The sequence below is a fragment of the Leucopleurus acutus genome (assembly GCF_964270905.1).
Source record: "Leucopleurus acutus genome assembly, chromosome: 4".
Taxonomy (NCBI): domain Eukaryota; kingdom Metazoa; phylum Chordata; class Mammalia; order Artiodactyla; family Delphinidae; genus Leucopleurus; species Leucopleurus acutus.
This window is the reverse complement of record NC_139146.1, coordinates 31,888,330-31,905,052: the sequence shown is the minus strand read 5'-3', so window position 1 is coordinate 31,905,052 and position 16,723 is coordinate 31,888,330. Positions and strand designations below refer to the sequence as shown.

Here is a 16,723-nt window from a genome sequence, read left to right as displayed (position 1 = left end):
CTTCCATGTCCTGGCTATTGTAAATAGTGCTGCAGTGAACATTGTGGTACATGACTCTTTTTGAATTATGGTTTTCTCAGCGTATATGCCCAGTAGTGGGATTGCTGGGTCATATGGTAGTTCTACTTTTAGTTTTTTTAAGGAACCTCCATACTGTTTTCCATAGTGGTTGTATCAATTTACATTCCCACCAACAGTGTAGGAGGGTTCCCTTTTCACCACACCCTTTCCAGCGTTTATTGTTTCTAGCTTTTTTGATAATGGCCATTCTGACTGGCGTGAGGTGATACCACATTGCAGTTTTGATTTGCATTTCTCTAATAATTAGTGATGTTGAGCATCTTTTCATGTGCCTCTTGGCCATCTGTAGATCTTACTTGGTGAAATGTCTATTTAGGTCTTCTGCCCATTTTTTAACTAGATTGTTTTTTTGGATATTGAGCTCCATGAGCTGTTTGTATATTTTTGAGATTAATCCTTTTTCTGTTGTTTCATTTGCAAATATTTTCTCCCATTCTGAGGGTTGTCTTTTTGTCTTGTTTATGGTTTCCTTTGCTGTGCAAAAGCTCTTAAGTTTAATTAGGTCCCATTGCTTATTTTTGTTTTTATTTCTGTTACTCTAGAAGGTGGATCAAAGAAGATCTTGCTGTGGTTTATGTCAAAGAGTGTTTTTCCTATGTTTTCCTCTAACTACATTTTGAAATAATCTGTTCAGGTTACACTAATTTTGTGGGACCAATTCTAAAAGTGAACACTAGATGGCAATCTTCCTAAACTGTGCTGTTTTCCCAGGAGACAGTTTCTGACCACGACAAATGTTGAGAGCCTCAAAATGGGACTGCATGATTCTGTAATTTCTTAAACTTTTGTTTGTTTGTTGTAAAAATCAAATAAGACTTTGGATCTCTCCATAAAGGATCTCTATAGTGGCTCATTCTTGAAAATAAAGTATTCCTTTTTATATCTTGCATGATCATTAATCTCTACCTTTAAAACTTTTTTAAAATTTTGTTTTATTCCTTAAAATAACGCAAATAGTAGTTGTGTCCATTTATTCATTATACCATATGATGCTTATGGCATATTAAATAGATTTAGTTCTTTGTTATATCTAATATATTTTTATTTAATTTTATAGCCATCCAGAAATGATATTTTATATAATATACATAACAGAAGAACATATGCTTTTTTTTTTCTTTCTCCATGTTATCCTTATGGAAATTTGAGCTCAGGAACTGTATAATAATAGCTGAGGATTTCCTGATAGTGAGGATGAAGGAGAGCAGAGGTATGTTTTCTTTGAAAAGGGAATTGTATAACTCTCCTAAATTTCCTTAGGAAATTAAAATGTTAACTGGGAAATTATCTCTGGTAAAATGAAAATTTTATTAAATAAAAATACGTGTTATTGTGGTTAAGGCAAGGAGCTTTATGACTCCAAGATAAAAATAGACAAAGAATATGAAAAATAGACTAGAGAAGAAATGCAAAAAGCCAAGTACTACATGAAAAAACGTGAAAATCACTAGCATTAAAAAAAGCAAGGGAGGGCTTCCCTGGTGGCGCAGTGGTTGAGAGTCTGCCTGCCGATGCAGGGGACACGGGTTCGTGCCCCGGTCCAGGAAGATCCCACATGCTGTGGAGCGGCTAGGCCTGTGAGCCATGGCCGCTGAGCCTGCACATCCGGAGCCTGTGTTCCGCAACGGGAGAGGCCACAACAGTGAGAGGCCCGCGTACCGCAAAAAAAAAAAAAAAAAAAAGCAAAAAAAAAGCAAGGGCTTCCCTGGTGGCACAGTGGTTAGGAATCTGCCTGCCATTGCAGGGGACATGGGTTTGAGCCCTGGTCTGGGAAGATCCCACATGCTGCGGAGCAACTAAGCCCATGCGCCACAACTACTGAGCCTACGTGCCACAACAACTGAGGCCCACATGCCTAGAGCCTGTGCTCCGCAACAAGAGAAGCCACGGCAATGAGAAGCCTGTGGACTGCAGTGAAGAGTAGCCCCTGCTCGCCACAACTGGAGAAAGCCCCCCTGCAGCAATGAAGACCCATGCAGCCAAAAATAAAAATAAACAAAATAAATAAATTTATTTTAAAAAAAAAGCAAAAATAAAATTTTCTTTTGCCAAAAACAACGTTTTGGTTTTATCCCTCCTTTATAGTATAGTTAACAACTCAAGCTCAAATCCCAGCTCAGAAATCTACCTAGCTATGTGACCTTGGCCAAATTTTTTGACCTCTCTCTGCTGCAGTTTCCTAATCTGTAAAACAAGGTAAATCAGTAAAATGAGAGTTAAATGAGTTAATGAAAGTAAAGTTCTTAAAAGAGTACCTGGTTGAACTAATACTTTAGGTATACTAGGTTAAAGAAAATAACTCATCAGATAAATGACTGATTGTACAATTATATTTTAAAAAATCCAGCTAAATACTGTTTAATAGAGAGGGACATAAAACATAAGGACAGGGGCTTCCCTGGTGACACAGTGGTTAAGAATCCGCCTGCCAAGGCAGGGGACACGGGTTCGAGCCCTGGTCGGGGAAGATCTCACATGCCGCGGAGCAACTAACCCCGTGTGCCACAACTACTGAGCCCTCGTGCCACAACTACTGAAGCTTGCGCGCCTAGAGCCCGTGCTCCACAAGAGAAGCCACCGCAATGAGAAGCCTGCGCACTGCAACGAAGAGTAGCCTCCGCTCGCCGGGACTAGAGAACGGCCGCACACAGCAATGAGGACCCAATGCAGCCAAAAAAAATAAATAAATAAAATTTTTTTAAAAAACATAAAGACATAAAAAGGTTGAAAGTAAAAGTAAATGAAAAGACATATGTGGCAGATAGTAACCAAAAGAAAGCTTGTTGTCATGTTAGTATTGAAATGGGTGTGGGGGGTGGGTTTTGTTTTGGGGGGGAGTTTTTTGTTTTGTTTTGTTGCTGCAAAAAGCTTTACTGTTTCCATTTGGTCCAAGGCTTGGGGGAGGGCTCCAGGGTGGTTAAAAGACTGCCTAGTGGCTGCAGAGAGAGGCTTCAGGCAGAAGCCCTGGCACCAGAGGGCTCCTCAAAGGCCGCTGGGCTCCAGAGGCTCCTTCTTAGTCATGCTTGACGGTGAGCCTTTGGAAGAGATACTCGCACAGCCCAGCCTGGGGACCAGAGAGCCATCGGAAGTTAGTCAGGTGGTTGCCCATCTTCTTGATGAGTTTCACCTCCTCATCTAGGAGGTGGCTCTCCAGGAAGTCACAGAGCTGAGGGTCTGCGCGGGCAGAACCCAGAGCAAGCAGATCTAAAAGGGCCTGGTTCAGCTTCTTCTCCATGAGAATGGCAGCTTCCATAGTGTCCTGGGTCTTATTCCACTCATCTTGAGATGGCTTCTGCCCATCCTGGAAGAGGGCACAGCCGCTGCACTGGTTTTTCATTTTCAAGAGAGGCTTGGCGCCCTCCTGCTTCTTCTCAGACAATTTGTGGAAAACGTGGCCCAAGCCCTCCAGAGCTGTGGTGGAAATAGAAGCCCAGAGACAGGTAGGTGTAGGAGGCCGGCCCATGCAAGGTGACCGGGTGGGTGAAGGCGGCTTCCACCTCGATGGAATAATTCTGAGGAATCTGGTTGATGGGTAATAAGGAGTTAAGTTCGAAAAACAGTGCTGACTGGTCCCAGAGGCCGAGGATAACTGAGGGGCTGGTTCTGAAAGTTGCCACTGGAAAAAAGATGGAGGGTAGTCAGAGGCTTGGAGGAAGAGGCCTCCCTGGGTCTGTTCCGTCCAAACACTGTTGAAACAAGAGACAGATCTGCGGGACCTCTGAGCGCACTGCCTTGAAATAGGTTTCATGACCAAAATAAAAAAAACAAAACACTAAAAACATTATTAAGAGAGACTGAGTTCATCAAGATGCTGCAACAATTTTAATTTTGTATGCATCTGATTAAAAAAAAACCTTAAAAATTTAAAGCAATAGTTGATATAATTATAGGAAGAAATTAACCATGTAATGGAAAATTTCAGTGTCCATTTGCTCATTTTATTTAATAAATGTTCTTGGGTTCCTGCATGCTAGGAACTCTTCTAGCATACATACGGCTAGAATGAAATATAAAAATCCTCAACCTTTTGAAGTTTACCATAATGGAAGGAGAGGGGGAAACACACAAATAAATACAGCAAAATCCTATGAAAATACACCCAGGATATCATGAATTCTGAGATTATAGAATGAAGGATTTGCTCCTGCCCACCACCAAACGCCGCAGGTGGTAGGAAGGAAGGAGAGTAAAGTTCTTATTCTGAGGTTGGGGAATGGAATATGACAGGGGGTGAAGGGAGGAGCCTGGCAGGGAAATAACACAAAAGCCAGAGGGGAGGTGAAGTTTGAATCCTGCTAGCTCAGTGATCTACCAACTCAGTATTCCCAAACTGGGCCAACAAAACTATTGCCAACTGGCCAGCATTTCCTGGAATCACTGGTGCTTTCTTGAAGTCCAGTCAGCTGCAGACCCTGAGTCCCTCCCATCAATATGTAAATTGGAGTGGACGATCACCACTAGATGGTTCCAAACTGTAGTGGGGACCCCGATGGATTCTGGGTAATGAAGCAACAACCCAGCATTGTGCACGGTCCCCTGCCCATTTTATTAATCTCATGCTGAAAGACAAAAAAGAAATCAAAGACAAAAAGATTGGAAAGGAAGACAAAGGACTGCATTTTTTCAAAAAGGATGTGATAGCCTATGTAAAAAAATCTAAAAGACTGCTTATTAGAAGTAATAAGAATTTACCATAAGATCAATATGCAAAATTCAGTTGCATTTATATAAAATTTAACAAGTATTCAGAAAACAATTCTGTAACAACATGCACATAGAAAACATAATTTAGAAAGAGATTACGTTTAAATAGCTTAAAAATAGATATCTAAAATGAAATCTAATAAAAGATATATAAAGCCTATACAGAAAAAAATATAAAATGTTATCAAAAGACACTCAGAAGACCTAAGTAAGTGGAGAAATATGCTATGTTCATGGAAAGGAAGGCTCAATTTCTTTTAAAAGAAAGTTCTCCCCAAATTGATGTGCAGAGTTAATGTAATCCTAATTAAAATATCAACAGAGGTTTTGTGAAACATGACAGTTGATTCTGATGTTTACATGGAAAAGGAAGAATAACCAAGGCACTTTTCAATTTTTATTGAAGGAGAAAACTTGGTCAACCAGACACTGAAACTAATGATGAAGCCATAATAATTGAGATAGTGTTGTTTTGGCACAGAGAAGACCAAATGATCATTGAACAAAAGAGAAAGTCAAGAAAGACCCGAGAACATATGAAAACTTGACATATGACAGAGGGGAAAATGCTGATTAGTGAGGAATGTTTATACTGAGATTAAATAAATAGACAAGTTTCTTCTGATAATAAATAAATAAATAAGGAAGAAGGAAAACTTCTCCCTTATAGGAGAATCTCATGTAGAAGGAATAAGGTAGAAAATCACCATTTAGCACAAGTATAGCAGTAATTGATTCAGACAAAATTGTTAATGAATGCCAAAACTATTGGGTTGAAATTTGATGAAGATAGCTACATAGTCTCAAAGTATCTCTCCACAAATTACTTATTGTTAATTACAAAGGGGAAGATAGTGCTTTTAGAGAGGATAAACCTGGAAGAGATCACCGTAACCAAGTAGACAAAGTCGACATTACCAAAAATGGAGAACACTGACACCATATGCTTTCTGAGTGTTGCATTGAAAAGGACACAACCTCATACAGTATTACTGCCAAAAGGTCATCACCTAAGTCTAACTGAAAAAACATTCCATGAAGAAAATCATGAAGAAAATCCACATTGACAGACATTCTACAAAATAATTGACCTGAACTGTTCAAATATGTCAAGGTCAAGAAATACAAAGATTGACTGAAGAACTGTTCCAGACTAAGTGAGACTGAAGAGACAATTCAACTAAATGTAATATGTGATCCTGGACTAGATCCTATAATGGGGAGATGGGCTTGCGGGGTGGAATAGAATGGCTACAAAAGATATTTATTAGGATAACTGGTGAAATTTGAAAATGGGCTATAGCTTAAATATAGTAATGCATCAGTGTTAATTTTCTGATTTTGATAATTGAATGTCCTTGTTTTTAGAAAACATACACCCAAGGCAAAGAGGTGTAATGTCTACAACTTATTCTCAAATGGTTCAGAAATAACAACAACAACCATATGCATAGAGACACAAAACAAGAAAACAAATGAAAGAATGAACAAGAGAACAAATGAAGAAAACAAGAAAACAAATAATAACAATTGTTGAATTTAGTGAACGGTATACAGAAATTTTTTGTAATAGTCTTTTTTTTTTTTGGCAAATACATGAAGTTTCCATTTTATTACAGTTTTATACCACATTAGTTCAAATGCGTTTCTCTACAACTACTCCAACAGAGCTCCTCTGGAATTATTTCAGTCATCCTTAACATGTGACTTTACCAGACTCTGAATGTAAAATAAACATATAAGATTTAAAATTAGTGACTTTTAATTATGAATGGGATAAGAAAGAAAGTCATCAGATGATGGCTGGGGCTATTCATTTCCAACGAGACACTTTGTTGAAATGTTTCTCCTGATACCCCAGGTATAAATGAGAACCTTCAAAGAACAAGGGCAGAACCAAAGTACAATAAAGAAGCCTCTGCAGCTTACGCCTCCCCTAGTCCTAAACCTCTGACAGAAGCTAGGCAAAGCACCTTTCTTGCAAATTAAGTGGGTGTCCAGTATTTCCATGTAGTTGAGCTTTCAGAGACAGACACTGAAGCATATCATTAGGATATACCATCTTGGCTCTGGTTGGATTAATTATGCCTGAAGAGTTTAATACCCATCCAAGTCCAAAGGTGGAAGAACACATAAACGGGTATGGTAATCGGCAATAGCCGACTGTGAAAGCACAGGCTGGTTGTGCTAGTGCAGCCCTGTGGGAAGTTTTCTTCCACAGAGGCCGAGTATAACAGCCCTGCTAACGAGACCAATGGAATAAGGACAGTCAACGTAGGAAGAGACAGAAACATTCTTCTCCACTTATTACGCGCCACTCTGACTTCTTTTTTTGCGGTACGCGGGCCTATCACTGCTGCGGCCTCTCCCGTTGCGGGGCACAGGTTCCGGATGCGCAGACTCAGCGGCCATGGCTCACGGGCCCAGCCGCTCCGCGGCATGTGGGATCCTCCCGGACCGGGGCATGCGAATTCTCAACCGCTGCGCCACCAGGGAAGCCCTTGCTTTTTTTTTTTTTTTTTTTTTTTGCGGTACGCGGGCCTCTCACTGCTGCGGCCTCTCCCGTTGCGGAGCACAGGTTCCGGATGCGCAGGCTCAGCGGCCATGGCTCACGGGCCAGCCGCTCCGCGTCATGTGGGATCTTCCCGGACCGAGGCACGAACCCATGTCCCCTGCATCGGCAGGCGGACTCTCAACCACTGCACCACCAGGGAAGCCCCACTCTGACTTTTTAAAAGGTGGGTGGTATTTAGAAAATTTAGTTGTGTGTGTTGTCGTTTTCAAGTATGAGCTACTGCTGCTCCATTTCTTCTTGCTTTTTATTTTGATGTGTCATCCTAGCTGCCTGTGGTATCATATTAGGAATCCCATCAATAATTGGATAGGCTATTTCTAACTCTTCGTTAATTAATTCATTTGGCGATGCTTCCTATCAGAGCGGCTTCTTGGAGAATGGGCACACCAGGAACTCCAGCAGCGCTGGGTCGAAGGCGCGGGGCGGTTCCCTTGTCCTCTCGCTCTGGTCTGAGGACGGCCGCGACACCGACGCGTGCACACGCCTCTGGGCGACCGCGGGCGGCTGTGCGCATGTCCCACGCAGCGCTGAGGCGAGCCGGCTGCACACTCCGCTCGGCATGGCCTAGCAGCCCGCGACCGGGCCTCTGCGCGCCCGTGACCACCCTGTAATAGTCTTTAAACTTTTCTGTGTTTTAAATTATTTTGAAATAGAAAGTTTAAAAATAGCCAGGGAATAATGAATACAAAACTGAAAACAGTGGTAGCCTCTGGGAGTGATGGGAGAGGCCTGAGGGTGGGAGAGGGACACATAGGTAGATGCAACAGTACCGATTGTGTTCTAGCTCCTAAATCAGATGATGAGATTGTGGACATTTATTTTATTATTTAACTTTCACAATTATATATACATTATGTATTTTTGTACGTGTAAAATATTCTACTTTAAAAGAAAATAAAGGGAAAAACAAAGGAAAAGGTAATAAGGCATGAGTCAGAGGCTATCTGATGAGCTGTGTGTGCTTATGAGCTCTGTGCCCTTAAGTATGTTTCTTTTCCTCTCTGAGGTTGTCCTCACCTACAAAAAAAGAATAAAAGATCTACTGTGTAGTTTTGTTGTAAGGCACTTGGCAATAAGTGCTAAGTGCCAGCTGCTGTTGTTATTGTCTCTGACAGAGCAGAGATAAAGGGAGTATACATACCTACAGCGGTGGGCTTGAGAAAAGTGATAGAAGTTTGGAATAGTCTTTGGGGTCAGTTGGTAAGCAGGTTATCTAGGGAATAAAACTGAGCCAATGTTGGAAATCATCAAGTAGTTGTAGAGCCAATGAGCTTTGTGTATTTTTCCCAAGCTGCACTCCATGGTCAGGAAGTAAGACTTGGAAAAAAACAGATCTTTATGCTGGAAGGTCTAAAGGGAGGTCAACAAAGCAGAAAGGCTGCGGAGAGTGAGGCAGATATGACAGGTCAGAGCATCATACCTAGACAATGAGCTTTCTCTCATCTAAAATTTTGGAAAAGGAGACACGATTTAGAAGAAGTGGAAGATAGTGAGCTGATAATTTACTAGATTAACTGGAGACTGTATGAGGCACACCTAGCAGAATAATGATTTTCCAGCCCAGAATAAGGACATCCATTCCTACCTTTTATGTATCAAATAAAAAATAATTCTATCATGATATATGTACACCTAGGTTGCACAAATTCCCTCATAGTTTACCAACATTTTATATATGAAAGTCCTTAACAAATTGCAACCAAAAAAACACAAAAAAGCAAGCAAATATGTATTGAGCTGCCACTTCATTCAAAATAGCTCTGCTGTAAGGGTTATAATTGAGGATCTAGTATTAGCCAGTCCGTGATTGATTGAAATTTTAATTTTTCAGTATTAATTGCTTTCTGAGTATATATACACAGCTAATTTCAGCCTATCGTGCATGAAATTAAACTCAGAAAGTATGAACAGTAGAGCAAATTTGATGATGCTTATACATTATTAACACTTAATTCAGTGAAGAAAATAAATAATATCAGTTTTCTGGCATCTCAAACCCCAAATGTTTTTCAATACAGATAGGATACAGAGACAGTCTGTCACCCTAAAGTACTAGAAATACTGCCAAAGAACCACTATATTAGCTGTTGGTGTATGGGAAATGCTTTTGGTTTCTTACTTCAGTGTTTATTTCTTAAATATTAATTATCTATACTATATATCAACTATTATCACCTCATTTTATATCAATATGGTATATATTCATTAACACATTATTATCCATTATTTATTCTTTCCTTGCTTCCTGAACTAAATGCACAGACAATTCCAGAGATGAAGGCGGGTATATGTGGTATTAAATTAGGGATTTTAAAAGAAATTCATTATAAAATTTTGGAGTTAACGTGTATAAGAATTGGTAACCCAATCATTGTCTTGTTCTGACTTTGACAGTTTTGCATCAGCCACTGTAGTCTCCAGAAATACAATTATATAGAGAAGTTATAATAACTAATGTAAATTTCCTGAGAAATGCAATTCTAGAGGAATTGAAGAATATGTGGAGGAAGACTTGCAGAGACTTAGGAATGTTGTATTTGAGTCAATATAACAAACTAACCAGGAGGCACCAATGAAATGAAAAGATTTTGAAGAGAAAGGTAAAAAGTGACTTGTGACCCACTAAAAATCAGACTTTCAAAGGCAGCCCAAAGAATGATAATGCTACACTTATTTTAATTCCCATGTTTGAAAAAAAGAGTAGGATGACTCAGTTCATGACATATTTCTGCCAAAACTATGTTTGAAAAATAAATTTCACAATGAATGAAATAAAATACTATACTACCACCACCACAGGATTTTAAATAGAAATAGGGATTTCTGATTCCATATGGTAAATTGAATGGATGTATCACTCCCAGTCTCTCCTGAATGCCTATTAAAATGACAATCATAATATTTAAAATATATAGGCCTAAAAGACTAAAAAAACAGGGGAGAAGACACCAGGGGATAAGAGATAGCGACAGGTATTGGAGGATGGAAAGCTGATGAATTGGGAGAATAGAGGAAACTGAACATAATTTCTTCAGAACAAGGAGAAAGAGCCAAGCTGCAAAGGCTCAGGAACTTGGTTTTACAGAAAGGAAGTATGAGGCACAGATCTGGAATTCAGAGAATCGTTTGAAAGTCTGCACAAGAGGCAGTTGGACCTCAACAAGCCTGGTGACTTCCTCTTACAAATCCTCAGACATGAGATTGATTCCTTGTAGAGCATGAATCAAAAAGGTTCTGAGCTTAAGGAGAGAAAAGTTTCAGAAAAGCTCACGGGGAGCTGAGGGGCCGAAAATAGGTGGATTAGTGGAAGTATATATATTTATGGGAGAAACACACCTGCACCCTTCACCAGCCCTCTTTCCCCATCCAGGTCCTCAAATACCTGTAGCCAGGCACAAGACTTGAGGGTCTTTCTGTGCAGAAACTGAGTGACCCCTGAGAATACTCCACAAATTCAAAGCCATTGTCAGGCATGCAAGTCTCAAACAAACATGCAAATTATAAAATACGGCTAGAAAGCAACCATTCAAGATTGGAGCAGGAGAGCAAAGGTTTCTAGAAATAAATTAAAAATGGAACTCAGATTATCTGACAAGTATTGGTCCATATTTAGAAAATTTATTTAGAAGACTTCCAAATGAATAATTGATACAACTATTGACTCCAGGGGAAAAGAAAAGAAGCATAATCATGGTACACTACTAGATTTAGCAGTGAAATATGTGTAGACAGTCAAAATAATGTAAATACATAATAACATTTAGCCAAATCTGTGATTTAATTATATTGGGAGGTCGGAGGGAGAGGAAGCAGCGTGATTGTATGAGAGATAAGTCCTCATTAATCAATGTGAAAAGTCAATAGATCATGTATAAAATAGAATAAGATATAGCAGCATAAATATATAATTCTCATGTATAAAGATAAATATCACAAGACACAGGGAAAGGACTAGAAATAGGGGGTGAGACTGGCCACAGGGAGAGGTGGGTCATTTTTAAAAATTGTAAGTGTCTATTATATCTCATTTTTTACCTATACTAGTGAAAAGTAGCTTATACATGAGCTTATATTCTGTGTTTTTCAATCATTTTTAAAACATGATTGCATTTGATAAACAAAGCCATGTTTTGTTCTAATTCTGTTTGGAGATTGAAATGAAGCAAACTTTGTAACTAAAAACAATGTAAAGCAATGAGACAAAATGCTGTTTTGTTTTCAAACTGAACATGCTCCTTCTTGCCCCTGCCACAGAATTGGATAAGAACATGCCTCCCCGCCCTGGTAAGAAAAACAACTGTTCACTTTTTCTCATTTCCTGGCTGAGGATCTTCAAGTGTCTCCTTATTTCAGTCAATCCAATTTAATGCATTCAATCTAAACTCTTTTCTGCCTGGCTTTCAAAGCCTGTCCTTCTCTCCCCCAGTCTTCTACCTACCTAAACTTATTTTCTATTACATCACAACAGACACCTTCTGTTCAGGTTATATGGACCTCTCAGAACCCTGCATACTCTAGGCCATGCCTGTTTTCATCTTTTGGGTCCAGCTATTACTTGAATACCTGGGCCCATTTCCTCTGTACCTGGCCAAGGTCTTCTTGTGCTTCAAAGCCTGCTTCAGGATTAGCCAAGATACGTCTTATCATAATTCTGCTATTTTATCATCCTTGGAACTTTGGTTTTTATCATTACAACTTGAAAGTACTACTTATTGAAGGAAAAAATTCGAAAATTTTCTTAATGACCTTCTTAGATAAAAGGGAAATTTGAACAAATGAACATTTGTCTAAAGTCAAGACAAATGTGCTGAATCTATTGGGTTGGCACCATACCAGGAATTTCCACAGTGTGATGTGCCAGTAATTTTTTTCAGCATTGTAGCGTTCCCTATTAAAGGACCATCTCTTTAAAGCACCTAGTCCCAACAACATGAACACACATATAATTTTTCAATGTCTATTTGAAGGGACAAATAGCAAATCAAGGCTAGATTGAGATACGAATAAATCTGATAAGAATTTAGTTTTATATTGATCCTTCCTATTATTTAAAGGTTATCATTTTTATTGTATTTATTGTAGAAACAATATAATCATAATAACAGAAAAAAAAGGAAAAAAACTATCTCTTCTTCTCCCACCCAAAGAAACTGTTTTTACTTTTTTCATGTAACTCTTTCATTTCTCATCCCCATAAACACATAATTTTACATATAAAGTATTCTACTTTTTGCCTTAGCATTGTATTATAAACATTTTCATGTTGTAAGACTTCCTTCATACTTATTTTAATAGTTATACAATAATCCATCTATAAATATCTATATAATAATTCATCTGTTGTAGTACCATAGTTATTTGTTTCTCTATCATTAGTCATTTACAGTTCCTTCCAATTTTTTTAGTAGGCTGTGGGCAAATAGGGAATGAATTTGGGTAGTCTAAGTGATCTACTTTGGCTGACTAGATTTTTCCTTAATAAAACAGTCGATTTTTCTCTTCACTTTGTACCTGAGAAACTTAGTACAAGGGTACTCGTTTATAATTTGAAGTGACCTGTTTTTCATGATTCTCCAGTAGTGCTAATACCTATAGAACAAATATTTTCTCAAAATTTTGTGCTCTACTGAAAGCATATTTTTATCCACTAAATAAGCATTTTCTTATGTATATTCTTGTGTGGGATAGTTCTTTTTAAAACCACTGTAATTATCCATCTACTTATCTTACAAGTGGGAACATAATTTTTGTGGCTGTTTCACTTACTATGGAAAGGATACAATGTTTTACTACAAAAGTACATCAAAAAGCCCTTTAATTCTGGTACTTCTTATCCTTCAGTCATAAAAACAGGCTAGGATTATGGAAGAAAAGAGATTAGAAGGCAGTGTAGGCAAAACTGTACCCTAAACTAGCTACAAAAATAAGTCTTTTTAAAAACATCACACTCAGAACTATGATTTTAAACCCCTTAATTTAACTTTGCCTTGCCTTTGAAAGGAAAAACTCCTTGAACTTTAAATAGCTTTTAAATTTTAACTCTGCTCTCTCATTGAATGTTTCAAGTCCCAAAGCCACTATTTGTTGGATGACAAATAACATTTGTGAGAGAGGCCCTCACTAACTATGCATGTGTACTTGTCAGCTATCATTTCTAGAGCTAATTTCCATACCAGTGACCAGATAAACCCAGGGGGTAAGACAACAGCTAAGAGAGCAAAACTCTGTAACCTACAAAATCTTTCTCACACTGAATTTTTAAATGTACTGAATAAAAGTGGGAAGGAGGAGAAGGTAGAGAAACTATTTTCTCTTGACTTAAAAAAGATTGGGCAAATGCCTACATTAAATCTCATAGGAAGCCTAAGTTATTAAAGATAAATGATTGAGAAATGAAAACCTGTAATCAGGTAAACGTTAAAATAAATTTCCCAGAACTTTGACCTGCATAAGTGGTTCTCAACCCCAGCACACATTAAAATCACCTGGAAAGCTTTTAAATAATACAAAATGAGGTACTGAATCACCCTGCTGTGAAGCCTGAGCATTGGCATATTTTAAATCACCAAGATGGTTTAATATGCAGGAGGACTGATAACAGATCCACATATTACCAAATACAATGGCAGATTTTTTTTTTTTTTTTTTTTGGTCTTAGTTCCCCCACCAGGGCCAAACCTGTGCCCCCTGCAGTGGAAGCATGGAGTCTTAACCATTGGACCACCAGGGAAGTCCCAGTGGGGTAGATTTTTAACCAAAAGAACTTGTTGCTTTAGCATGAATAAATCCTCACCAAGGGCCTGCAAGGGCCAGGCACCGTGTTAGGCTCTGAGGATACAAGAGTATTTGAAAATTAAAGACTTCATGACATATCTGCAGTTCAGATTCTTTAAAAAGTATTATTTTAAAAAATCTTCCATCATTTTTTCCTGTAAAAAGAATATACACCAACACATATTTCTGATGAAGTCCACTCTTTAAGCTTGATTTGAAAATGAGGGAGGGATGGAGATGCAAGAGGGAAGAGATATGGGGTTATATGTATAACTGATTCACTTTATTATGAAGCAGAAACTAACACACCACTGTAAAGCAATTATATTCCAATAAAGATGTAGAAAAAAACCAAAAAAATTTAAAAAAGAAAAATAAAAAAAAGAAAATGAACTATAATTTGAAAAATGAGAACATAAATGGCAAAAACAAAATATTTACTAATAAGAAATGAGGATTCATGGCTCTAGGATTCTGGTCAACACTAGAATCAGGATTTCAAAGTAGATGGGCAAAAGACTCTTTTTCATATTTATACACAGTCAGTTTTAATGAAAATTCTGAGAGTAACAATATCCATCACTTAACCATGAATAAGCCAAGAGACTTTTCACAACATGAAGGAGATAGAAATCACAAACTCTGAACTGCAAGGAAAAAAAAAAAACATTTCAGGCTAGTACTTTGTGATAGTCAGAGAGAGGAGGCTTACAGCCAGCAGAGAAGCTGAGGTGGTAAGATGATTTGAATGACTGCAGTTAAGGAAGTTGAAACACCCACAGCGTCCTCAACCAGAAATTTAATATGGCTTTATTTCTCTTGATATGTAAATTCTAAGGAATCATAACAGTCCATATTCAACTGTGAAAACAAAAATGTACTCCAGAGTTAAGTGAAATTACCTATAGGTTATTAATAAACAAACTAAAAACCTTAAGAATTAGAGTTCTCAATTGGATGGCTCTGGGGATTTGATCCATAAGGAGGCACTTTCACAAAAACTGAGAGCTTGACCTTAAAAGAACATAAAAAATACCTTGGACACTATTTGAACACCCAAATAATAACTATTGGTGCTGGCATTATGACCAGCAGTAACATATATTGGTCTGATTCCAAAATTAGAGCTAATAATTATGTTTCATGAGGAAAACCTAGAGAGTACCTATCACCTATTATAAGACATTGATTAAAATATTTAAAGTTTTCCTTAGATTTAAAATGGATCTCTATTCAAAGGCCACCTATGAAAAAGCACTCTTTTTGAGAAGTGTGTAGCATTTGGTTTTAGTCTCCTTGTACTTGGTTTCCTGAGAACTGCAACGTTTTTTCAATTATGTGCTATCTGAAAAAGTTCTTATCATTTAATGTCTATGGAATAGTCCACTATTTCTATATATAAGTTGTTACTACCATCATCCCGCTTCATAATAAAAATGATGATGACGATGAGACAGTTCATTGGGCCCTACTATATACCAGGTCCTTAATGTATACTAAGCATTCGTATATATTATCTCATTTAATCCACACAATTAATTCATTTATTCCTATTTTAAGAATGAGAGGACTGCAGCTAAACAAGGTTTGAAAATTTGCCCAAGGTCACAGAATTAGGAAGTGGCAGTAATTAAACCAAAGTTCTTTAGTTGTTTTTTTTCCAGTTTGGAAATCTAATACATTCTAATAATATATGTTCTCTGCACAAAAATTCTAAAATATAGAAAAATTGAAAAGAATAAAAGGGTTTAGCCCTGAAAGATAACTGTTGCAGAATTTTCATTGTATTTCCTTTCCATCTTTTTCTGTACCTTGTAAACAAGTGCCTGTTATCTTTAGTACCAAGCTCAGCTAACCCCTCTATGCTTCCTTCTGTGTGTATTCAAAATCTGCCCTTTTAGAGATTCCCTGGTCATCTTCTGTCCCCCATACCTACACTCTGGTTAGAAGTACACACAAAGAGAGTTCCCTGGTGGTCCAGTGATTAGGACTCTGTGCTTCCACTGCAGGGGCCAGGGTTCGATCCCTGGTTGGGGACCTAAGATCCCAAAGTCGCGCAGTGTAGCCAAAAAAAGAAAAGATGAGAAATACACACAAACACACAAGGAGTTACACTTCCTTTTTCCTTCCTACCTCTCACATGGGTGTCATTCCCTCTGCCCTGTCTATCCCTTATCAAAAAACTGGCAAAAGAAAAAAGCAAAACCCAGATGACCAGACAAACGAAGGATATCTTCAGAACACACCAAAGTAATATAATGAATCACTGGAAATGATGTCTCAGGTCTCAGAGTGTAGAGATAGATGTCATCAACCCGGGTCTCTGGGGAATGAACAGCACGCAAGATGGACTCTTTAAATGTCCATCAACAGGGGAATGTATAAAGAAGCTGTGGTACATATATACAATGGAATATTACTCAGCCATAAAAAGGAACAAAATTGGGTCATTTGTAGAGATGTGGATGGACCTAAACACTGTCATACAGAGTGAAGTAAGTCAGAAAGAGAAAAACAAATATTGTATATTAACACATATATGTGGAATCTAGAAAAATGGTATAGATGATCTTATTTGCAAAGCAGAAA

At 38.1% G+C, this 16,723-nt stretch overlaps 2 protein-coding genes across 2 annotated transcripts; both read right to left on the bottom strand.

Moving 5' to 3' along the window:
- Positions 1-6,863: 6,863 nt before the first annotated feature.
- On the bottom strand, positions 6,864-7,425 carry LOC309961032 (phosphatidylinositol N-acetylglucosaminyltransferase subunit Y-like; the record flags this gene model as incomplete). Its single annotated transcript, XM_082838061.1, has 1 exon — positions 6,864-7,425. The coding sequence occupies exon 1, from the start codon at positions 7,224-7,226 to the stop codon at positions 6,864-6,866; it is 363 nt and encodes a 120-aa protein (XP_082694187.1). The 5' UTR covers positions 7,227-7,425.
- Positions 7,426-7,436: 11 nt separating this feature from the next.
- On the bottom strand, positions 7,437-7,921 carry LOC309961034 (protein preY, mitochondrial-like; the record flags this gene model as incomplete). Its single annotated transcript, XM_082838063.1, is given in 2 exon segments — positions 7,437-7,714; positions 7,721-7,921. Coding segments are annotated over 2 exon segments (339 nt in total). The 3' UTR covers positions 7,437-7,576.
- Between the last annotated feature and the right edge of the window lie 8,802 nt (positions 7,922-16,723).